Source organism: Micropterus dolomieu, linkage group LG14, assembly GCF_021292245.1.
Source record: "Micropterus dolomieu isolate WLL.071019.BEF.003 ecotype Adirondacks linkage group LG14, ASM2129224v1, whole genome shotgun sequence".
In the NCBI taxonomy this organism is placed as follows: Eukaryota; Metazoa; Chordata; class Actinopteri; order Centrarchiformes; family Centrarchidae; genus Micropterus; species Micropterus dolomieu.
Window position 1 is genome coordinate 8,649,219 of NC_060163.1, and position 26,075 is coordinate 8,675,293.

The 26,075-nt window shown below is 41.2% G+C and overlaps 2 protein-coding genes across 4 annotated transcripts in view; one reads left to right on the forward strand and one right to left on the reverse strand.

Annotated features, from left to right (window-relative positions):
* The window catches only part of snx29 (sorting nexin 29), a 356,821-nt gene that overhangs the window by 155,793 nt on the left and 174,953 nt on the right, over nt 1-26,075 (forward strand). The gene's annotated exons all lie outside the window — the stretch shown is intronic.
* shisa8b (shisa family member 8b) lies at nt 2,897-26,075 on the reverse strand. 2 transcript variants are annotated; one of them, XM_046069758.1, is made up of 4 exons: nt 26,007-26,075; nt 22,722-22,846; nt 9,168-9,281; nt 2,897-4,646 (listed from the first exon to the last, which is right to left on the reverse strand). In XM_046069758.1, exons 2-4 carry the CDS (start codon nt 22,738-22,740, stop codon nt 4,102-4,104), a joined length of 678 nt encoding a protein of 225 aa, XP_045925714.1. In that variant the 5' UTR covers nt 22,741-22,846; nt 26,007-26,075; the 3' UTR covers nt 2,897-4,101. The 2 variants fall into 2 exon arrangements, with proteins under 2 accessions (XP_045925714.1, XP_045925715.1); XM_046069759.1 differs by lacking the exon at nt 9,168-9,281.

Consider the following 26,075-nt stretch of genomic DNA (forward strand, 5'->3'; position numbering starts at 1 on the left):
CTGACAGATGTTTCTTGTTGCCCAGGTGTTGCCTTTTAGGTTGATTGTCCAAACATTAAACAGCTCTGCATGACTAGTCTAAGTTTTCATCCTTGGTTCAAACCTATAAAGACTGCATTTCCTGTTAAAGAGGATAAACCAACATGAAGACCAGAGAGCTGTCTATGGGAGAAAAGCAAGCCATTGTCAAGCTGAGAAAAGAAGGAAAATCAACCAGAGCCATTGGACAAACATGGGCATAGCAAGCACAACAATTTGGAATGTGCTGAAAAAAAAAGAAACTACTGGTGTACTGAGCAACAGACGTCCAACAGGTCGGCCAAGGAAAACAACAGTAGTTGATGACTGAAATATCGTGAGAGCTGTGAAGAAAACCCCCAAAACATCAGTAAGTGACATCATCAACAACCTCCACAGTGCAGGGGTGAAGATATCACAATCCACTGTTGGAAGAAGACTCAGAGCAGAAATATAGAGGCAACACCACAAGATGCAAACCACTCATCAGCAGGAAGAGTCGGAAGGCCAGACTGAAATTTGCAAAGAAGTACAGAGATGAGCTGCAAAAGTTCAGGAACACAATCTGATGGACTGATGAGACCAAAATTAATCTCTAGCAAAGAGATGGAAAGGCCAAAGTGTGGAGAAAGAAAGGAACTGCTTATGATCCGAAGCATACAAGCTCATCTGTGAAGCATGGTAGAGGTGATGTCGTGGCTTGAGCGTGCATGGCTGCTTCTGGAACAGGCTCATTAATATTTATTGATGATGTAACTGATGATGGTAGCAGCAGAATGAATTCAGACGTGGACAGAAACATTTTGTCTGACAATTTACGGAGAAATGCGTTGAAACTAATGGGGAGGAAGTTTATCATGCAGCAGGACAATGACCCAAAGCACACTGCCAACAAAACAAAGGACTTCATCATGGGGAAAAAAGCGAAAGGTTTTAGACTGGCCATGTCAATTACCTGACCTTAACTCAATAGAGCATGCATTTCATCTCCTTAAGAGGAGACTGAAGGGAGAAACACCCTGAAACAAACAAGAATTGAAAGAAGCTGCGGTAAAAGCCTGGAATAGCATCACAAATGTAGAAGGGCTGGTGATGGCGCATAGATAAGATTCTTGCCTTTGGTGTGGGAGACCTGGGTTCGATTCCCACCATTGTGTCCCTGAGCAAGACACTAGTAGTTGCTCCAGAGGCATGTGACCTCTGATATGTATAGCAATTGTAAGTCGCACAGTTTGGTGATGTCAATGTGTAGTAATGTAATGTCTAGTTGTCTAATACAAATGGAGATATGTCCTGAGTTGTTTAACACATCTAGATGTACGGAGGAACCAGGAAATAAAAGCTGAAATTCTGAACTCTTGTCTCATAATCATCTTTTCAACTTAAACCCAAATGTCTTCAGTGAACAATAAAAACACAGAAATTTGCCATTCCAATACTTTTGGAGAGGACTGTATGTATTTATTTTTATTCCATATTCCCTAATGGTTTGTGACTCACATGTATTATTCATGTATCTGTTTTTATTGTGTTCACATGTGTCTAATAGTTTATCTTTACACTATCATCAGAGTTTTTGTGGCTGCAACTTACATGGTAGTTCACGCTCTGTGCAGCACATTGTGCTTCCACCTGGAATGAAATGTGCAAAATACAAAAAGTTTTGCTTGCCTGTGTGTGTGTGTGTGTGTGTGTGTGTGTGGTAGATATTTTTGCCTGACTTGAAATTCAGCTGCTAGAACAGCTTAAACTTTAACCAAATAAAAGGTTTAGCATCATAAAATCCTCTCTGCTCTTTCTGCAAAAATATTTCAGAACTTTACAGAAGCGTCTCCATAGACACATGTGCAATCATAGTTAACAGTCCACTTTTTGTGCAGTTCCTGAGGGTGTTGCAGCCATTACTTTCTCCAACATGTATGGTGGATGCGTTGCATTAACTGTTGCACGTTCAGAGCAGCAGCAGCAGCTCTGCACAGTGTCCTTTGCTGTCCAGACTTCAGAGACAAGATGAGAAATGTCTAACGCTCCAGGCCTGAAAATGCCTCTGCGAATTCCCCTGCAATGGCGCCAGGGGGCTGGAAATTACACACAGGCATCCACACACATCCCCACACTCTTGAATTATGACCCAGACAGTTCAGTAGTGAGAGACCCAGATCCACAGTGACTCCTTCCCTTTCCTTCCCCCGAGGAAGGAAAACACACAGCCATGTACGTTTGTTTTTCTATTTTTCTCTTCTCTCTCCTCCCTTTCTCTTCTTTTCTAAAGAGTCCCAGCCTCTGGCTCTTACTCTGTCCCTCTATTCCCTCCCCTCCCTCTCTCTGGTCGGGATGGAGGCTGATGGGAGCTGACATGATGGTGGCATTGTCCTCACCGTCGAGTTAATGTGACCCCGGGGAAGCTGTCCCTGTGTGCTTGGCCTGATGGCACAGAATGCAAAGCGCTTCGTTGTGGAAAGAGGGTGGGAGAAACTGAAAGGGGTGAGAGCAAAACAAGGAGAAAACAGCCGTGCATGGAGGTAGACTAAGAGATGCAAAATATTTGAGGTGTTTTTACAAGAAGAACAAGAGAGAATTAATCAAAGAACTGCACAAAAAGGCATCTACTGGACCTGGAAATGACTGAGAATGAATGAGATTTCTTATGACTACATTGTAACTAAATGGTATGTTATATACTGTAGATGAGAAATGTCCAGCGTATCAAAACAAATCAAAATTTAAATGCCTCAAATTGAGATATCATACTCATGTTTTGAAATGTAACAATGTGTGTTTAACAAAATGTAAAATTGACTGAAACACAACCCTCGCTGGAGTTATGAAAGACTCCCAAACTTCTTAACCACCACTGCAAAGAATTTGAGTGAAAATACTGTAATGTTATTATTCCATAATGTATCATAGAGATATATTACTTTAATTGTTTTTAATGTCTCTGCTCTAATTACCTTGCTAATGTACAGATCACTGTTGTTACATACAGTAGTGACTTAATCAATGTAGCAGGGTAGAACATTTTAGATAATATGATTATTTGCTTTCTTGGAGAGTTAGATGAGAAGATTCATACCAGAGAGTAATATCAAATCTAACTCTGAACGAAAGCCTCTTTCAAATGATTCCTTTAAGGGGGAGGGAGCAGTGGGTTTTGTAGGACGTATGTTTTATTAATGTGTTGCTGTTTCTATTGGTTGCCAATAATGGTAAAAGATTTTTAGTGTATCACCGAATTTAAGTGAATGATTCCTGAGGTCTAACTCCTGTAGGTGAACCACATAAATGCAACTTAAAGGTTATGACGCACATTTACATCAAATGCAGCAAATGGGAACAGCTGTATGTTTTGACTGAATGTCTCCTTGAATTGACAGTGTCAGAAAGTGTGGGCTCTGGCTACAGTTTTTTGTCAGCTCCAGGCTCATTGTAGAGTGTTTTTAACAAGCCAACCTGACCACGAGCCAGCTTGGTATTTTGCAGCAACATGTGCCATTGACCTACTGAACTAAATGTAACAGGAGTTACATGGCTAACACAAACAAACTGTACATTCCTGCCAAATCTGACAAGGAACCAACGTGTACGACTTTACTGCAGACAAAATCAAGCTTGCACTTTGCTCTAAGAGCTGGCACAAGTAAGATTTTTGCTGTTCTGTCAAGGTCTGTACAACCAAAATGAAACCACACTGTAGTGTGAAACTGTACTGTGTAATATGTGAAGGCTGTGTGACATATAGGAGCCTGAGAGTGATTCTAAGCAACCTTGGTACATTTCCTTTCAGTTAGCTACTTTATATGATCAATGTAGAAGACCCCTGCTGGAGTCCAATAATAACCTTTACCAGCAGAGTCCATTGTCTGTGAGAATGGTGGTTCTGCTATGCTGTTTTTCTCTTGAATCTCACTGTTTCCACTTATCAAAACATCCCTTTTCATCTTGTAAATCTGAATGTGCCTCCCCATTTAACATCCCTCGCCTGTTGGGCCAACTGTCCCAAACACTGGCATTTAGCAAACACCAAAGGTTTTTCTTAGTATGTTTAACACTGCAGCAGGCCGCTCTCTGAGGCCTTGGTGATCAGACGGTCACCTCAGTCGTACTGTGTGTAGAGTAGCTCTTCTGCCTGGTGTGGTGGTAGTAGGAGGGTTGTGATGGGTGCTGCCCCTGTATGTGCTGCCCCTGTGCGTGCTGCCCTTGCCCTGCTCCCCCTCCAGCTCCTCCATAGGGCTGGCTAAAGAGATCCGGCATGTTCTCTATGCTCTGCTGCCTCCGGGTTGAGTAGCCATGTCTCCGGGTGGAGCTGTGTATGGAGGAGGAATGCCCTGGGGCAGAGGTCTGCCTGTGGACGTGGCGGCCAGTCGACTCCCAGTCTTTGAAAGCCGAGCTGGAGAGCAGCGGGTGTGTGGTGGTCTTGGAGAGATGAGAGTGCTCCAGGTGGCTGGAGGGGATGGAGATAGAGAGTGGGGCGTGGAGGTCGTGGTGCGCTGACACAGGCTGGTGGATGTATGACTTCTCCTTGGGCTGTACAGGCAGAGGCTGGAAGGCAGGAGGTGCCACAGGCTGGTACTGGGAGAAGTCCATGAGTGGGAAGCTCTTGTAGTAGCTACGAGATGCACTGTGCGCTGTAAAGAGAAGGGGTGGGTGGAGACAGTAAGTAAGTAAAAGTGACATTTATACCGAGCATTTATCAATAAGTTATAGGATAATTTCAGTTTATTACAACTTGGGTTGTAGCTTAGGACATAATTTCTTTCTCAGTTAATCGCTAAAATCTCTCAATATGGAGACATTGCTAAAATTAAGTTAGAAGAAGATGATGTGGGACAAGAAACACAAACAGGTTTGACAGGTTAGCCAGATTCATTTGGAAGACAAAAAGTAATGTGAATGGTACAATTATTACCCCAACTGTCAGTTGTAAACATCCATTGACAGTTTACAAACCAACTTTGTGGTTCAACTTTGACCTACAATCTCTACAATTACTGTAGTGATTACAATGCTATCAGAACTGATAGAAATGATCGCCAAAGATAGAAAAATAAAAGTTGGAATAATTACAAACAATGCTTTCATTTACTGCTCTCTTTGTAACCTTTAACAATTAGGCCAGTAAAGTAAACACGTTCTATATTTGATCTCTTTAAACTTGTTTACACTTTAGAGTCATTTTCAATTTGTCACAGTCTGATGCACTTCTGAGTCACATGCAGAAGTAGCCTAAAATGAACTGTCAATGTGCAAACACAGAGTCTGTCTCTGCAGGAACGCTGATGAATGAATCACACTTAATCCATGATGCATTTATGTTTCGACCTCCCGGCTCCAACCTGTCAGCAATGTCATCTTCTTTTGCTCCTCAAAGTATTTTAGAAATTTTTAAAGGGAGACCATGCCGCAAACTTGAATTCATAAAACTCTTCCACTCTTGCTCTGTCTAACACACTTTTTTTTAACACACACTATTTTTTTTGGCTGTTTCAGCCTCACTTGATCTGGTATGACCAGTAGCTTGTGGTGGCTAATGTTGGCAAACTTTAGTGAGTTACTGTGGTGTAATTGACAGTTTGCTGACTTTATGACTCTTTTCTACTTGCACTATGTTTTAGCTTTTACCATTATACCATAAATGTCACTTTTGTTGCTATTTAAAGTTAAAGGTTAGTACCTAATAATAACAAGAAGACTACAACAGTTCACCTTTTGATGAAATGTGAACAGAGCGACAAGTTATGGAAAACAAGAGAGAGCAAGCAATAAGTGAAGGTTGAGTAGGAAGAGGGGAAAATTTGAAGGAAGATACCTAAGGATAAAATGCAACAATATTATAGATAAAACAAGTTGACTGACAATTTTGTGGAAAAGTACAAAAGCAGTGCCTAGTGAGAAGGTTCAGTGTGAGCCATCAGAAGCAAAAACATAATTTACAGTTTTCACCCATTACAAATAAATGGGACTTTCTTGTCCAGAAAATGTGAAAGATAACATGAATAGAGAGACGCAGAAGAAGGCAAAGGATGGTCAGGATGAGAGGAAGGGTTTGAAAAAGCTCAAAGTTGAAAGCCATTGATTTAAGTAGCCTACTTCCAATTGATGCATGACCTCAAGGTGAATCCTCGTGGTATTCCTATTTTGCTGCCATACAGACGCCAGAAGGCAGGGAGAGCGAGGAGGAGGAAAAAAGTGAGGAGTGTAATGGAGATGATGGAGGTACAGATAGTGTGTCAGGATGTGGGGACATACTGTGGCAATGAAGGTTTATAAATACCCTTGCCCTGAGTCCAGAGTGTGCACGTATATGTGTGTGTGTGTCATGGGCTAGCATGAATGTCACAGAAAATTATTTAAATAAACTTAAAACTGAGGTCATAGCCGCTAGCGTCCTAGCTACATGAACAGTAACCTTGTCTCTGTGTGTGTTTTCATCGTGTTTTGGGTCCACTAACAATAGCTATTTGTTTTTTTTATCTTTTTTTCAAATGCTACTATTTTTTGCCAATGTTAATTCCATTACAAAGAAATAGTTACTAAAACTGATGCAAATGGAAAGTATGAAAAAGAGGTGTTCATATGAAGTTGAACATTATTTCTGAATGTCCTGTTTGCAGACCTTAGGTAAGGTTGGAGATGGAGTTTTACAGTTTCTGACAGTTTGAAGGGTATTTTTAAGGGCCTTCCCCCCGATCAAACAGTGTGTTTATCTGCTCTAATGTAATCAGTAAACTTTAGCATGTCCCCTTACTTCTGAAGCCAAGGATTTTATCATCAGCTAACTGCTATTCTGTGGGGTTACAGGTTTAGGACTGACTAATTCACAGTGTGGGAGCTGGTCTTGATACTGCATCAGAGTTTAGGTTAATATTAGCGGCTCTGTCCTGCTCTTATTTAGATTTGAGGAGCTTTAAGCAACCCCTACTAAACTTGTTACCAGAGATAGGGTTACGCTTGCCACACGTTTGTTGACTAGTCATTACAGCCTTTTCTTTTGTAAAAATGAAACTTGTTTTTGAAAATACGAAAAATAAAGTATTTAAATCTAACATATGTTTTTCTATACTAAGCATCCATCTGTCCGATCTTATGTTTTTCCCTATCCCCCTTCCTGCTTCCTTCTCCTGCAGGAGGCTGCAGGCAGGGAGGCTGGGCAATCACCTGTGCAGCTCTACCTTCAGAGCTTATTTAGCCAGGACTGATCAGTCTTTTGTCTCTCTCCTCCTAGGCTGACGTCCTACTGGGTTTGTCTTGTGTTTCTTCTTTGGTTAATCCTGACAACACACACATACACATCTCACTCATCCAGTCACTGCTGACACAACTGATAGTCATACTTTGCCGCACCACGTATTATTGGTGATCATTTGATTCTTCTTTTACTTTTATAATAAATCACACCATTGGCTTGCAAACTGTTGTGTCTCACCTCCTTTTTGTCACGGGCTAAGAGTTGGCTTGTGACAATACTATGAACCTAGCTAACATAATTAAGCATGCATGTAGCCATAAACTTATATTTAAGACCCTTTAATTGGGTTCTTGTTTTGTAAAGAGATATTGGAGGTATTAAAATGTCACCTGGAGATGGCGTTTACAACCAACTCATGAAGCTAACAATTACCTAGCATCAAGGTCTGCCAGTTGTCAATTCTAAAAAAAATCTGACAGCTTCAGCTGATGAAATCGATAGTTGCTGGATAAAATGAGATGAGAAAATGTTTTGTCTATCTCTGTCTGAAACTAAGTACCTGTTAAAAATAACCTTGAATTTTGTGTGGTAAATGTGACACTGTTTTCATTGTATAATGCAACATGTGCCAGACTAGATTGGAAGGCTTGACAGGTGTAGCAGCAGTAATTAAGGGGGAAGGGGCCTAGTTAATTACTTTTTTAGTGCCCTTGACCGAGGAGCCTTACCTCAGGAGCTAAAGCGTGTCCATCTGTAGTAGCCTTTACTCCTACACCCACGTGTAAATCTACTGTATGTACAGTATATAGAGAGGGCTGTTTCTAGAAAATTACCCTCATGATCAGTCAACCTTGCATGGAAAATAAAGGTTAAAAAATGTACCTTGACAAGCAATGATTTGCCTTTGGCTCACTGGTAGACGATTGTTTTGCTCTAATGGCATACCTGGGGCTGAATATAATTCTGTGCACTGTAACACCCACTACTATTCACCATGTGTGTGTGACTTTTGCTGACATAAACGGTCTGTACAATCACCTGGTAAAAGCCCTACAGCCTCTTTTCCAGGCTGTAGTAACTTTGCATCTACTGTACATCAAAAATCTCAATCTCTAACAAAACCACATCCGGAGGTATCATAAAAGTACAGTGAAAAAAATATTCAACTAGTGACCAAAAGTATTTTGAAAATGATTACATTCAAGGAAGCTGTGCACAAAGTAAATGATCTGATGTAACAGATTTGTGTCCATTCATGATTCTGTAATATTGTGACCATAACCGATGTGTGTGCTGCATAATATAACTGACACATCTATTAATTGCGCTTAGCATTGTGAAAGTTTTAGTAAAAAGTAATATAAATGCCATGGACAGTTTTCACTCCATTGAATCGGAATTCTTGAGGGAACTACAACTTTACACTTGTTTACACTTACAATTTGGACACTTAAATGAAATGGGGAAATTACATAAATGAATGTGTAGTAAATATTCTGTAGCAAATAGTGAGGATGAGGCTTTGTTACATTTAATACATTCATTATGCAGCTCTGTCCTTGGCAATGACCTGTACTGTTAGCTTAGACGCAGCTAAAATATTGTTGCAAAGTGATCTTTATAATAATAATAACAATAATGTTACTGACAATTAAAACTAAGGTTTCAGAACTATAACTCTGATTAGACAGTTCAGTAGGCCATTAAGGAACTTTGGAGAAAGTCTACTGAGTCTACTGTGGATCAATCACATTTAGAGACAATTACTATTATCTCACCAATCACACCACGTTGCCTGATAGGAACAGCGTCGGCTCCTCTTTAAGATCAAGATTAGGCCAAGAGGCTTAGAGACTCTCATCAGTTGACAGCTCCTGCACTGCCAGCCCACTGTACTTTAAAGGTTAGTGTGTCAGTTGGAGTCAGCATCATTTTGTGTGTGTTTGTGTGTCCGACTTACCCACAGCTTTAAGGGAAGAGTATTTGTTAAGTCCCACTGTGCTGTGGTTGCTGTGTGGGTGTGGAAGCCCTTGTCCAAATGGCCCATAAGCTGAGTTATTCAGATGGTACTGTTCTGTTAAGAGAGACAAGCAAAGTGAAAGAGGCAGTGTCAGTTGGTGGTGATTACAGTATCGTTCCAAAAATAATAATGCTTTTTTCAACCATAACCACAACCTTCCTTATTGTTGTAAAAATGATGTAAGAATACTGTCGCCACATGCAGATAATTAATACAATTTAAAAATGCAGGCATTGAGCCATGGCTGTATTAACCCTTCAGGTAGCTCTGGAGCGGAAATAAGTTGTGGGGCCCTACTGACCAACAGTTCCTTCCACTCTGTGCAGTCTGTTAGCACCCGGTCACCTTTAAGTACCCAGTATGTCATGCCTAGGCCCTTTCCTTGTCTGTTACCACTTCCTGTTTTGTTTCGGTTACTCGTCTTGTGTCTCGTTTCAGGTCGTCGTCTGCCTTCCCTCCATGTGTGATTACCTGTCCCTGCCCTAATGTGCTTCACATGTGTCTCATTGTCTCCCCTCCCTCGGGATATATAAACCCACTCTCCCCTCATGTCTTTTCCAGATCGTCTTGTTCCTTGTGACAGAGTTCCAGCCTCTTTCCTAGTGATATTCCCCGTCTAGCCTGTGAGTTTTGACTTAGCCTTGTTTTACAACCCCGATTCTTGCCTTGTGTTTTTGGTACTACTATACTATCCTGCAACAAATCTACTGCTTGTTTTACCTGGAGTCGTGCTCTTTGAGTCCATTTCACAGCTTCATTATAATTTGCCTTCAGCCCCAGATCCAACCAGAACTCCTGAAGTAATGCGTATGATGTGTGTCAGTTGATCTGGAGCTTGATTACACACATTTGGGAATATGCGGCATGTTGGCACAATATAAACAACAAATAAAAGGTATTAAAACTAGATTTTGACACAGGGCCCCTCCACAATACAGGGCCCTCATCATTTCAGTTTCACTTTTCTAATGGTTTATATTTCTAAATAAAATTGCAATAAAGTCACAACTGAAAACAAACCAACTGACACACAGTCAACCTGGGACTTCAGGGGGACGCCAGGAGCCCAGGTGCAGCTGCCTGGTCAGGAATCCAGAATTGCATTAGACAATCAGAAACATTGTCAATGAACAGAAGTCAGGGTTTTACAAAATTGTATCAACTGTAAGTGTGGTGAGGGTGACCAAGGTTTCAGCGTGGTTAACTGGTGGTTATAACGAATTAGGTTTTATGAAGCGTCATACTGACACATCTGAAGGCATAGAGGGGAGCAAGATGTGACAGATTGTTCAAATGGGGATAACAGCATACTCTTTTTTTAATAGTGTTTCACTCATAAAGTAACTGTAAATTATTGTGTGAAGAATAAAAAAGAGAGCTGGAGAAAGAAGTTCAATCCTTGTATGCTTTCTCACCTTCGCACACCTCGGCAGTTGCTGCATGAAGTGAGTGTACAATGTCGGACGCAACCCCCAAATGTAGTGTGTAGAAGCACACTGACACATCAAGCTGAAAGATGGCTGTCGAAGCTGCTGGGCTGTCATTAAGCATCTGTGTCTGAAAATGATCTCTTCATCTGTGGAAATCACAGTGATTACACTTTTAGTGCTGGTTTTTCTTTTTATTACTTTACTTACAGTGCCATTTATTCGCCTTGTGAGACAATTTAAAGTGTTCAAAGTGCAGTAATAGTGGTTGGCTAATTTACTTTGTTAGTCTTTCCAGGATTATTTTTGGGTTGTAATACAGCACAAGCAGGTGAGATGTGTGTGACTGTTGTTGGTGGGTGCAACTTTTGTTTTTTGATACTATTATATAGTAATAGAGGAGAGAGATGCGGCCTGGTCCAACCCGTTCTCACTACCAAGTTGTCACATAGTCAAGAACCGGCCCACCAGCAATAATAAAACAAAATTGATAGCGGATGGTGCTGAAATAGATGTCAGTCATAGCAGCTACAGTTACTCACACAATCGCTTCCTCTTAAGTGATTGTGCCTACAAAATAAAAGTGCAAGAACATTTTTTGCAGCAATGCTTTATGTCGAGTTTATTGAGAGCTTTTACTTTGAAGAGTTCTGCAGGACATTCAGTAGAGACTCTGGCTTGCTTGACACACCTCTGAAAAAGCCTTGAGTAAAGGTGTGATAGGATTCCCCTGAATTTCCTCAGGGAAATGAAAATAAGCGTCCATAGGTTTTTGAATCCAGCTCAAATGCTGGGAAGCGCACACACTGCAGCACATGCTTTATTGTGAGCATGTGCAAAAGTGTCCTTATAATCAATTTGTTTAACAAGGGAGAAAAAAAAATATCCACAACTAGTTGTAATTGATCTTACAACCTTCCTAACGGGAGTCCCACACAGTACCGACTGAGCTAAGCACGTACACGAGTATACAAGGATTTGAAATAATTTGACTTTGTTCTGGCCCGCCATGTAACGGCTTGAAAAAAATTTGGCCCAGTGCGAGACTTATTTGCTGACCCCTGCCGTATTGCGTAATTAAATTTAATGCTAAATATAGGGGTAGGATATTCAACAGAAAGGTCTGAGTAAGGGAGTAAGGATGTTGACGGGTGGGCCAGAAACCGGACTTTCAGTCAGGAGACCAGTGTTTGTTCCCCGTGTAAAACAAAAAGTCAACACTGAATGTTTTTATTTAAGTTATGCACATAACATTACATGACTTACATAAGTGAAGTAACGTAAGTAATATTGTTATTTTAAGCTAAACCATGACCTTTTCCTAACCCTAATCAAGTGGTTTTGGTTCCTGAACCTAACCAAATATCAACGTGCCGTTTCACAATGTTAACTACTAGTTTTATTTTGAAAGTTTAACTGGACTTTGTATATTTATTGTTGTTAACTTGACTGGACGTTGCATACTTGTCGTCGCTAACTTGACCATGGAGCCCCACGTTGAAAAACAACACCAAAGGGGTACCTGTTAAAAAGCATATGAACAAACATCCATATGTTACGAGTTGGGAGTGAGAAAGTGTTGCAAAGTCAGAACTGGGGACATTGTGGTTCACCGTTGGTATGGCAAGGGGGACACCTTCAAGAGCAACTTTATACAGTAGACATGTGGTCTGCAGATGACTTGGGCAGCCATGATGGCCACGTCTCCTCCTGTGACCACCACAGGACACGGGGGAAGATGGCCAGATGGGTCCCCACTTGTAACAGTGAAACTAGCCGTGCAGGAAATAAGACGGTGGCTAGCGGCCAGAACGTGAACGCTAACAGGCCGGGAAACAGCCAAGTGGAAACTGGATAGCATACAGCTAGCTGATGTAGAGTCAGGCAGGTGGATGCCGGCTAGCTGGTTGCTAGCAGGCCGGGAAGCTGGCTGGTAGCTAACTGGCTGGAGGCTAACAGGCAAGGTGTCACGTCACGGGTGTTCAAAAATCTGTCCACCCAATCTGGTAATTGAACCTGCAGCCAAGACTTGGAGGCTACCTCCTGGTGTGTCTTCAACAGGGCTGCTTGCTGGGACTTAACACAGTCAGCATTCCTCCATTCTGCTGAGTAAAGTGGCAGGAGGCAGAGGTGTTGACCCAAAATGCAGACACTGACGAGGAGGATGCAGTTTAAGATGATTTATTTAATGAAACTAAAACAGGCTAACGTCTGAGAATGAGGCAAGAGTCCAAACACAGGGGTAAAATCCAACAAAGGCAGAGTAATTCACAAACAAGGGAATAGACTAGATTGTGCGCTGTGGAAGTGTCACACAAAATGCTGGATTAACATGAGTTAAAACAAATCTCCCTTTTACCTCGAGGCTGGTGACTTTGGGTGAGAGAGTGTTCCCAACCCTGATGGCCAGCCAGTCCCATGCTAAATGAACTAAGGTTAATGAACAAAGGAACGAACTAGCAGAGAGAGTGAAGCCCTGGCTATTAGCATAATGAACTCCACTGATGCATCCAGCAAACTTGATGTCAGCCCCAGGGATAGATGGACACACAGGCAACGCTCACGAATATCCACACTGACACACACACCCAGACAACATGCTATATAAGGTTATTTGGATGACAACAAAATCAGTGGTAATTAGCATTATTGTTTTAACGTATTGTACCTATAAAATGTGTGTTTGTGTGTGTCAGAGCCTTTTTGTGTTTAACTGACAGATCTTTGATTGAATGAAACAGTGAAGTGTATTGATATGCTCACCAATCTGATTTGCCATGCACAAGACAAGTCTATTTGTGTGTGTGTGTGTGTGTGTGTGTGTGTGCACGCGCATGTGAGCAGCAGAGTGTCACACTGGGAAAAGCACATCATCAGAGACAGAATATTTCATCACATCTGTGACTGTCACTGCTAAGAAAGAGGTGTACACGGCACAACTTCTGAATACTAATCACTGCACGCACACACACAAACAGGCACAGAGTGAGGGAGTCATGTATGCTTTAGATGACAAACAGATGCCGAGAGCTCGTGAAAGAGAAGAGAGAGAAATATGGAGGATGGCAGGATGTTCTGGTAGAATAAATTAGAAAATTATGCTGAAGCCAGAGGGGTGGAGAAATGTCAAGAGTTAGTCTTAACAGTAACAACATTTACACTCTGAGCCTCTACCTTAATCACTGTTCTCACACACACGCACACCCAAATGTGCTGTGCCCTGTAGTTTAAGCTGATTAGCAATGAAGAGTGAATGCGTGTGTGTGATCAGTGTCATCATCCAATGTAATTCAGTGGGGCTGACCTCTCAGCATGTGCCAGATTAGTGGATTATGAGAAAAAAGTCCTTTTCACACTGTCATCATCATCATCATATCTTAATCATCGTCATCATCTTCTACTACCTTCTTCTCATGTTGTCGTATAATTTTCCACATGACATTGGTGGAGCAACGGTAAATGACCGACTGATGAAGACCCACTGGTTCTGTATATTAACTGGTTGTCACGATACGGTCAGATGTCTTCTGTGCATGTGTGTGTGTGTGTGTGTTAGGGGGGGTGTATAACAAATGTTGTGGGGACATAAATCTGTTTATCGCCTTCCTCATGGGGACAAATGCAAGTCCCCATAACATAAACCCTTACATTTTAGGGTGATGACTTGGTCTAAGGTTAGGGTAAGTCTCCAGGGAATCAATGCTCAATGTCCACTTTTCCAGTGTTTTTGGTGTCTGTAACTTGTGAGATTGCAGTTAAATTTTAAACTAAAGGTTAAAATGTTAATGCCTTATTGATGGATTAATCATGCAAGCCTGTAAGTTAGCTGTACTCAGGTTCCCACAGAAGATTTTTATGAATTTTGCATGGAGTTATGGAGAAAACAAGAAATGAAGACTTTGCTTGGATTATCTCCCAAAATCAACACATTTTAAAACTTATGTTGAGCCACACACTCCACGAATGAACAGGACACACAGAAACATAGATAAGAATGCTCTTACTGATGTCCCCATGCACATTCACTCGCCCACACAGAAATACGAACAATACCTATTAATTAGTCCATCTGCTTGGCCAGACCCTCTTTTTAGGGTACAAGGTTTCAGTGATTGCGTAATGGAATAAGTAAGTCTGTGTGTGCACGCCAATACATAAAGCAGGAACTGAGGGAATTAGGAGAGGTTCTGGTCCAGGGTTGTGGATGTTAAAACTCCAGCATGGTTGCACATATTAATTCTCCAGTCTCCAGTCAGATCTTTTAAGCGCAGAACAAGAGGGCAGGGACGCTGCTTAATGAGTTATGTAATATCTTGTCTCTCAGTGGGGAATTGGATGCAGCAGATGATTAAGGTGAAGAGGCGTCCTTTGTATCATTTGTCAAGACGATTCAGGAGAGTGGAAACAAGCTGTCAGATCTGAGGGATGAAGAGAGCGACTTGGGCTAAAATGGAGGTGGTCACTTGTGTGTGTAATCGTGGATGTGTTAGTCTAGCTAATTATAAGGGGTGTCCACATGGAGAGAGTGAGGATATCCCATAAGAAAATTATGTTAAGTGATTTACATATTAGTTATTAAGAAGTGACATGTCTTTGTTTAACAATGACTTATGCATAGAAAGTAAAAGCAATGGCATTCAAAAATTCAAAAATTCAAATTAGCTTTATTGGCATGAATGTGTAACAACAATATTGCCAAAGCATCATACAGACTACATAAGAACAATCAACTCCATTCAATATCAATTTATGTCTGAATATATGGAATTATTTTCCCATTCTTATTCTAGAGCGTGGTCTTTCAATTTGAGAGCACGATTTATTAATTTCATATTCAGATTTTGTAATGCTTACCCTCATAACGTTATCATGAATGTATTCTTGTGCCGTGAATATGATTTTATCCATTCAATTTGAAGGAAATAACATCACCATCAAAATAAAAATTTTACTGGAGGTCCTTGACTTTGGTGATGACTGAGTCTCGAATGTGATGTTGTTTTCTCCTCTACCACCCTGATGTGAGGCCAGTGTGCTATACAGCTACTATTATGCAGTATGTAGCTATTATAGCAAAAAGTACTGGCACTGGTATTTGTTATAACTGTCCTTTTATTCCAAAGGTTGTAAAGAAAGCAAGGGAAGTATAAAATAAAGCCACACACATAAGAGTAACCACACACAACCACAAGAAGGGGATTGTGACAGGATTATTGCACAAAAAAATGAGAGAAGTCTGAGAATGTTTGCAGAAACAGACTGACTGAGAGGGCTGAAGCTGGAGCGCAGGAAATCTGTGCAAACAACATCATACCTGAGTCCAAACACAGTTTGAGCAGAAGCAGAAAGAAAACTGCAAGCACAAGCTGTTTGAGTACGAGGGCAGGGTTTTTGAGGGAAAGCATTACAAAATCTGAACATGAAATCTATAAATCATGCTCTCAAACTGAAAGATCACGCCGTTGAATAAAGACAGGAAAATAATCCCACAGAATCAGACAGTCCCTCTGCAGCTCAGTGATGCTCTCTGAAGGTGACCGTCTTTTCTTCATGAGAGGTAGAAGTAAATAAGGATAGAATAAGAAAACCAAAATCCTTTTCTGAAGATAATTGGTAACAAAGCTTAATAATAAATAATAAAGCGATGCCATGCAGACATGAAACAGTCTCTGTTTAGCAGTTTGAGATGAAAAGAAGGACATATTTTTCAGTCTAAGCACTAATGATGCACCAGCAAGACATTTAGATTTAGATTCTTTATTAGGTCAGCAACTTAAGAGGAGTTAAAGTTTTCAGGAGGAGTTAAAGGAGGTTTTGATGTAATGGGATTCCTCTCTCTGTCACACACACACACACACACACACACACACACACACACACACACCTATACCATCTGCCATGCTGTTTCCACTAGTGTGCTATTGTGCATGCTCAAGACCGTGAAAAGCACTGAGGCCAACACATGTATTTGTATAGAATGTGTGTGTTTTGTGTATAAATGTGCGTCTCTGAGTGTGTGTGAAAAGATACATAAAAGGAGTCCTAAGTGCCGTGGGGAGAGCGATAAAGGAGAGCGTGCATTGTGTGGCGTGTGTCATCACCAAGATGAACTATGAACGTCCCCATGCGTCGGTGTGTGAGACTGAGCGGTGGTACAAATAAGCAGAAGAGAATAAAGCGAGAAAGCTGAGTGCGTCTGTCATCAGTGAGATCATATGTGAAAGTCTGTGTGCATCATCATTTACCGCAGCGGAGTCGAAGCAGACAAACACAACCCTCTCCCACCCCCATGTACTTCATAATCCTCGCCCTCCTGTACAATCTGCTGAGCCGTACACATGCCTTTTGTCAGACAAATCAACACGAACCGAGCAGGGGAGCAACGATTCATACTGAGATCATTAATTTACAAGAACTGAATTTGCTCCTCATGACCCCAGGGAAGAGTAGAGAGAGCAGGAAAACCATTTGGAGGAGGCGAGTGCTCAAAAAGCATCTCTTCTGACATCTGGGGTAAAAGGGGAAAAAGAAGAGCGAAGCAAGAGAAGAAAAGGTGAAATTTGTGTTACGAGTTAAGAGAGATTTGTTACTGGGTCATGCTACAGTACTTTAGCAGTCATCTTTGATAAATGGGTCATCGCTTTTTGCTTCAAGCTTTCTTTCTGCAGTGAGTCATGTTTGTTGGAGACTTTCAGACCAAATATTTGCCTCTTGTCCTAACGTCAGATTCTGATGGTTCATGTAAATCTCCAACACTGTCTCAATTTCGGAAGTTGGAGTGTCTTTAGCTACAGTATTGTGAGTGTAACAGAATATGTGAGCAGGGTTTAGTTAGAATTTAAGTCAAATCCCTCAGATGAGATTTGATGGCTCAGAAGAGTGTTTGTCTTAGCAATACAGCACAATACGGAGCTCTATAGAAATTTGGGAACTGTTGGCCTCACGCACTCCTCGGAAAGTTGGGAGATCCTCACTACCTTCATGATCCAAGATGGCTTCTCCGAGGATCAACAGTTAGTGAAAGCTGTAGTTTATACTGTTTATTAGCACTTCTGTTTGCTTGTGTCTCATAGAAATATTGGTACAAAAAGTACTGTCCAACTGCTGTGGACATGTTGCTACTGTGTTTAGTATGCGTAAATACCGCACAATTTTTTATCAACTGGCTTTGGTAACAATGGCTAACCTGTGTAGCTGTAAACAATGGCTGGCCGAGCGAGGTTTTCCGACTGGAACACCGTCAACTCGGGTGTGACGTCATTCCCAGCTTCCGATTGGACCACAATTTTTATGCCAGGTGTAAAGGGGGCCTAACATTACATAACTTTAGCCACCACAAGCTATTAGCCATACCAGACCAGTTAAGGCTGTAGCTGCAAAACCTCTGAGTGTATTCAATTAAGCAAGTTTTTTTATTTGCTTATGAATTAAACTTTTAATTTGTAAGAGGAAAATTTTGGTTTGTTCTTCTTCTTTGGTTTTGTTCATTTTTTCAAAAGTTAAGTAGTCTCGCGTTAAATGTCAGTCACAGAGAGAATGGCAAAATGCCTTTTAACACTTGCCCCCAATCAGTTCAAATGTGTTCACTTAATGTTTGTGTAATTAGCGTTTCTTTTTCCAATGGCCTCTGTCTACCATCTTGTCTACTATGGAAAAACCAATACTGTTCATCTGTTTTCGTTCCAGGCAATCTATGTCGTGTTCCACTTTGTTCTGTGGCTCAATTAGAGAACATTTTGCATTACCTTTTGAATTTGCATACACATACAGTGTGTACTAGCTTAAATTCACAGTTTGATACAAATAAAATACACAGTAAAAATCAAATAAAGCAAAAAGATTCCTGCAACTCCTGCAGAGTTCAGACATGAGCATATTAGGGAGAACAGAGCATGAAGATCTGGGACAGAGAAAGGTGATTCATAATGTGAAGCACTGATGTGTTGACCCTCAAATGTCAGCCTGAGTTTTCTTAAAACCATACTATGAACCCAAAAAAATAAATGTGTAGACAACTTTCAGGTGACATGTTCTGAGACAGTCTCTCGGGCGAAGATTTCAAATTTAACTTTTTTCCTTTCAAATATATCATTGTCAGTTCGGATATGATACAATGAGGAGTTTTGTTTTGTTTTATTGACACAAAGCAGCCCACGCTGGATAAAGTTTTCCTGCCGGTCTGTTTTTATTGATCGCAAATAGCCAGCGGACATTTTCCTGTTCTGAAAAATATGTGGGTGTAACGTGCTTAAATAAGGAACACATTAGCATCAATAGGTATATCATTATCAACAATGATTTCACCGCCAAGTCCCCTGTCTTCCGCTACTGCCACTTAACATTTAGAAGTGGACTCATGTCCCACACCTACATTTACTTCTTATAGTTCTTTCATTCAATCAACATTTTCTGCCCCATGCTGGTTCCTTTGAAAGGCTAGATGATCATGTCAGTCCCCAAACAGTTGGTGGTTCTTAGCCGTGGGAGAATTAAAATTCCTCAGTACACTGTCGACAACTAAATAAGACCTTGAAGAACCTTTTCGAGGGAAGCAACAGGAGGAACAGCAGGAGTGAGCTCAGACAAAAAAGAGGGACTGAGGTGTAGATGTAACTGAAGATGTAACTGAAGTTAATATGTAACATTTTTAAATCAGATAAAATCAGAGAAAGCAGAGGAAAGATGGAGAAACGGAGGAGGCAGAAAACATTTAGACAATGTCTAAATCCGGCGTTGGGCAGTAATACATTCGTAGCAAATTACAGTAATGTGGTTACTTATTTTTAGTGATGAGAAATGTTAAGAATCAAAGTTTGAAATTAAGGAAGTAGTTTGATGGAGGGTTCATCATTTTTTTCTCTCAGCCTTTAGAGGACAGCTTGTCTGACATGTTAGAGTGGGAGGTGTGGGGATGCAGCTAACCTCAACCAAAAGAGAAGAAATCCACTTCCTGCTAACTCGAAAGTTGTTGTAATTATTTGTTGTGTGTTCTTAAGGACAGAGTATACTCGAAAAGAACTAGTTTGTTAGCTGGCTTGCTAATGTTAATCACTGGTAAGCTGACATTCAGGAATCTAAGCTGCCTTCTTGCTTAACCACAATGTTTCTTGTGTGACGTGACTTTGGAGCTTCAAAGTTTCAAAAATGCACTAAGATTATTAATAGATTATGAAGAAATAAGAGTTCTGATGTACTGAGTTGCAGAGGTATCTACTGAAGTTAGCATGCTAACTAGCTAGCCTAGAAAGCCTATTGGAGGGACTGTGCATTTCCTTGTTTCTTACAACAGGGATGGACACCCCAACTTTCTGGATATGCTGCCCCTGATTTGTTTGAGTGTGAATTTGACAGGTAGCCAATTCTTACATACTATTTTTAAGGAGTCGTGCTGGGTAACTAAAGTAAAGTAATGAGTAGTTTTCTAAATTCTGCACTTAGCAGGGATCCAAATCTAAATACCAAAACCTGCATATATCTCATTCACTACAGACATAACTTACAGTACTACAGTATTTCCTTTCCAACCAAGCATAACAAGTAGCTAATTTCAACACACAATCAGGTAGCAAAGATCGGCCAATATGTGTCCATTAATATTTATGCTTTGACAAGTGTAGGGCCATGAAGCTCTGTAGTATCTCAGCGTTACAGCCAGCCACTTAAATTATGCTGTCAACTGAATTGCCTTAACTCCCTTTTTTATTAACTTCATCACAGCTTGATAGATTGCTTGAGCATGCACTTTTTACTGTAGGCTATTGCAGGCTCTCTGGCCACAAGTAACAGTTATTCAGCCACTTTGAGATGAAATAATAAGGCTGCTGCCAGTTTGGCAGATTTGCCCAACAAACATCTGCTTTCCTCTTTTTTAGTTCCAGTTTGCAACTCTGTTACCCCTTTCAAGTGAAAACAATCAATGAGACACTCTGGATTAAAACGTCATGTTGTGTCATTAGCAGTGTGTGAAATAGCTACAAAGCAAAAGATGAGCGATAGACACCACAGGGGACCATTCATATAATAACACTCCACCCCTCTCCCTTCCTATGTACACACACACACACACACATACACACTCACACGCACACACACACATGCACACTCACACGCACACACACACGCACACACGCACACACACACACATGCACACTCACATCACAAATTGAACAACAGTCCTAAAATACCCTTTAACCCTGTCATACTGAAAAGTGGTGTGTACCTAGTCAAAACCTGCATTACATGTAGGCTGCCACATGCTGCCTGTAGGGGTGCAGCCTGCCTACATTAACATACTAATTAAACATTTTATGTGGGTGTAGTGCACCAGTGTTGCAAGTGCACAAGCATGTGGTCTACATACAGATGGAGAGGCTTTATAGTTCTGTCTCCCGCTCTGTCCTCTCCCCTCAGCCCTCCCTAAGTAAGTCTTACCAGCCAGTGCTAAAATTGTGTACAATTTAAATTGCTTTGTACATTTTTCTGTATTTTGTCTGCATCAATATTGCCAATTCGGCTTGACTGGCTGTGAGACTGATCCTGGTAAATGTTGAAATCGTTTCTGAGCAGAGACTAACATGGGTTCCTTAAGATCTAGAGCAAAGGTGTTTCCACCTGCTGGGAATTTCTGCCTGACGCATGTCCGACAGTATAGCATTGTAGCAAGCGCTCTTGTTATGCCTCCTCCGCCAGGCATTCCTCAGCTTGGAGCCTGTGATTCCAAGAGGCTTCAGGAAAATCTGGGTAGCTTCTGCAGCCAATTTCCACCAGTTAGGAGGATGCTCTCCATTGTGTTTGTGAGCACACAGCTGCCCGCTCTGTGTGCTTTTCCTTTTTTCTCTCGGAGGCAGCATCCATTCCCTCTTCCCATGGAACAGTCAATTCAGTCTTAATGACCTTCTAGAGGTGGACCAGTGCATGATATCTGACTGTAGGGAGGTTGTGGTCTTCATGGAAACTTCAGTTGGCGGTCGACTCCCTCATGCTGCTGCTTTAAGTCTCATCCTGTTGCCCAACAAACTGGGTCAGCCACTGTGATGTTACCGGGCTGGCCTTGTTTGCCTCCAGCCTGCGTACCTCCACTGGGAAGGGTATCGTACGTGGCCTTGCTTGGGACATCCTCCACATGTCCACCCACATAACGGCCCTGTTGATCACAGCCTCCCAGCTTGACCATCTCCCTTGTTGCTGTTGGTTCAGAGCTCTGATTTTAAAACACTCTTCTTCCATCTTCACAGCTTCAGAGATCACAAGGTCTTCCCTTTCCTTCTTTGTGGCTTGGGACCACATCTTGGGTACTGTTCCGCATCCAAACCCGGCCCTGCCTGGCTGCAGCAATCCAACTTTCTCCTGTTGTTTCAGACAGGTCAGGCAAGTCTCTCAGCTCCAACACAAGCCTCACCTTCTCCTGTTTGTAGCCCAAGGTAATGGATTTCAATGGAAGCTTCAGGGTATTTCTCTAGAGTGAGAAAATCCGCCTGTTGTCGTTCCTGACCTGGCAGGTTTTATTTTCATCCAGGCCTGAAATACTGTCTGCATCACGTTCTACTTCTGTCCTTCTTCACTTAACTTTTTGTTAATCCTTGATAGGGAAAGAGTGAAACCATGTGTGTAATGTAGAATAAATGGCTTGACATTAAAATTTTGAATGGTTGTCTGCCGATACAATATGTGTTAGTCCTGTGATAGACGGCCCCACAAGCCTGCACTAGATAAGCAGGTTTAGATAATGGATGGATGGATTTTCATAGCACTGTATGAATACATTTGTTGATCCTGCGTAAATCTTTTAGTCTTAATTGTAGATGCAAAACTCCTCTGTCATGAAAATTGAATAGTGGGAAATTCATTCAATGTGTGATACTGTTCATTATGCAAATAGAGAAAAAGAGAAAGAGATGCAAAACTGCTGCATGGAAGCTGTTTGTTTAGTGTTTTTGCAATTTCACTGTATTTGTCTCACTTACACCACCACATACAGATTTTCTCCTACAGATGTTAGTACTGGTATTATATCCTGAGTTTACCTGTGTATCGTGTATGTGCGTGCATGCTCTCTCTCGGTACTCACCACTCCTGCTGCGCAGCATCCTGGCCGAGATGCCGTTGGCTCTGCCTCCACTGGGCGAATTGGCCGTAGCATTTTCCACCGAGCTCACCTCACCTCCCTGCTGCTTCAGCAGGTCTGTCAGTGTCCTGGAGAACAACACACACGCACACATGAATGTAAATTAGTGCTCAACATTTAATTTGCTATCCAGTGATGAAGTTGAATCAAGGTTACACATTTATAAAACCATGAATTTAGTTTTTTATGCCTGACAGATGAAATTGCATTGCTTCACTCAGATTTTGACGTCTTGTGCTTGTTCATTTGAATCCTAAATAAATGACTGACAGAAAAGAGAGAGAAAGAGGAAAGAAACAGTGTTGACAACAGGTACTCGACTGTAAGCAGAGTTTAATGCAATAACAAAACCTGTCAGATTCTGTTGAAACACTGTGTTCACAGTTTCTCGCTGTATGTTCATATTGTGAAACACAAATGCTCCCTGATGCCCCCCAGTCTTATAATGAGTCTGAAAAGGGTCTAATGACAGAGTTCAGGGTAAAAACACTCCACAATGTGATGATGACAGAAAACAGAAATTACAACTGGAAGTCAAATCAAATACGAGCCTCGTGTTTATTAGCCCTGATTCCATCATCTGACCTTGTGCACACAAAACACTATTCATATCATCCTTCAACTGAAAATAGGTAAAAGGGGATGAGATTAATTGCTGGAGTAGTCGCACAGCTGGATTCTAAACCAACATCTGTCTGTCAGGGAATGAAACAACAAACATCATCTGTTATCCAGATGTTTACAGTTGATCCCCTGTGAGGGCTGTCCTGAACAGCTGTGCACACTGTTAGTGTTAGTGTGTGCACGCACGTGCACACACTAACACTAACACACATGCAAGCAGTTGATTTACAGTATATCCTCTCATCCCAGGGAAGTTGCCTGTGTGTGAATGTGTGTGTGCATTTTTTCATGATTCCTGCCTGCCTGTATTTGCATGTTTTTTTTTACAATTCTACAACTGTGGGTTGTGTGGTGGGCTTTGGTTTAACAGGGGTTAACAGAGATTAACAGAAATCCTCACATGTGCATGCAGTCATATAAATACTAACTATATATGCATATAGTACTAACTAGACTCCTAAAACCATTCATAATTTTTTTTATTTTGGATTTACTGCCATTTGCACTCAAGATTGAGTGTCTAAACATTGACAATGTTTACCAATGTTTATAGAGTTACACTTAGCAGAAAAAGGCTCTGATTGTTGAGGGAGCTTTCCAAGAATCTGTTGTGGATTATAATGTCAGCAGAGTAACAGTGACGTGTGTTTATAGTTTATAATGGTTGTGATTTACTTGAATATGACTGGACATTACTAGTCAGCTGATTGCCACACGGCTGTAAATGAGCTAGTGATTGTGATGCATGAATGAAGCATCCGACGCCACTCTTGAATGCTTGAACTAACGTTATGTTATGTTGTGCCAGTTTTGGGCTGATGTTGAACTTGATGTCAAACCAAAGTTTATAGGATAATTCATCCTGAGCAATGTCCTATTAAACAAAAAATAAAATTTTTGTGCCCTGGGTTTGGTGGGTTATGTTTTAGTGTACCCTGATGCAGGGCCTTAATGATGCATTTGACTGCACTTGAGTTTCACCACTTTCTTGCTCAGTGTCTCTTAACTACATATTTCATAACTCCACTCTCACAGAATCATGTTTTGTAGTCCATGTATGAGACATCTGAAGCCACTGCCTTTATTTTGACCAGGTTAAAATATTTGTGTCATGTGACCTGTATTTTTGGAAGAGGCTTTGTTTCATTATACCAATAAAATTAAACCATTGAATTATATTTTGCTATGCATTTTTTTATACCGCAATTTATAGTCAATATACTGAATTACTGGTTTTAGTTTTGTCAGAGACAAATTTCCATTCAAAGTGGCTCATCACCCTGTCATGTGTTTATGTGTGTGTTGTTGTGTGTGTCCTCTAGGATAAATTCCAGTCAGCTGTATTTGACTTGCGGCTTTTTTTGCTGCACAACATACGGGCAAGATTTCCTGCAATATGGTCATGTTTGGACTAGGGGCTTGTTATGTTTGGATGCAAGAAATGCAAAGGAATGACAGCATCTCACACACACACAAACACACACACACACACACACACATTCTTGTACTTCCTAGTACTTAACTTTCCATTCATTTAATTTTTTCATCTAAAGATACACGCTACCCAATCACCCGTTCCTTCTTCCCACAGCCAACATGTCCCTCTTTGTCCCACACTAACACACACAAACACACACACACACACACGCAGGCGTAGTCATCACTTTGAATAAACACATTTCCACTCCCTGTGCATTTGCTGAATTTACAGTGTTGATGGTATTCACTCCCTTGATCAATAATTCAAACACTGGTGCCTGTTTTGCTAACGAAGCCCATGTGTTTACCCCCTTCTACCACACACACACACACACACACACACACACACACACACACACACACACACACATAAATGTACAGGTACACAAAACATGCACATATAGTGTGACTGGTATGACAACGAGAGCCTGGCGCAGCTTGTTCACACTCAACCTGCCAAATAGAAAAGTGAGTCCCTTTGACCTATTCTCTAATCATCTACAAACTGTGTGTGTGTGTGTGTGTATGTGTGTGTGAAGGAGCAATCCACCCCCAAAAAACACAATATGTGATAAATATGGCTAAAGATGGTGTGTTTTTGGACCTCTTTTTGGCTTAAAGGTGACATATAAGAAACCACTAACTAAAGTATGTAAAGTAGATGAGACATGTCAAAGGAAGGTGAACACCAAAAAGACAAATTACATCAAGAAATAAGACCCTAAACACTCTATTTCTGGAGCCTTATTTTGAAACAATTTTATATTAAAATATTTAAATCAATTCAGATCTTAATCATCTTACTGTGAATCCTTTTATATACACTGTGCATGCGTGTCTTTGTGAAAGTCTGGATAAGATTATGATGTGAAATTGTCCCCTCCTAAAATATTTGCATCGCACAACAAAAAAGACTTTAAACGCCTCCTGATCTCTTAAATCGTTTTCTCTCTGCCTTTTTCCTTTCAGTCTTTTCTTTCCTTTCTCTCACTTTCTGCCCTGCCCCCTCCTCACCGAAATTCAGCCCTAAATCTGTCTCTTTCTCCTCTCCCCCCTCTTTAAACCATATCGTTTGTCTTCCTCTCCTCCAGACTCTCTCTGCTCCTCTTCCCCTCTCTGACTCACTGCTGTGCAGCGCCTCGGGCCTCCACGCACTTCCCTTGGCTCGCCGCTCAAACATCTTGCTGATTTGGA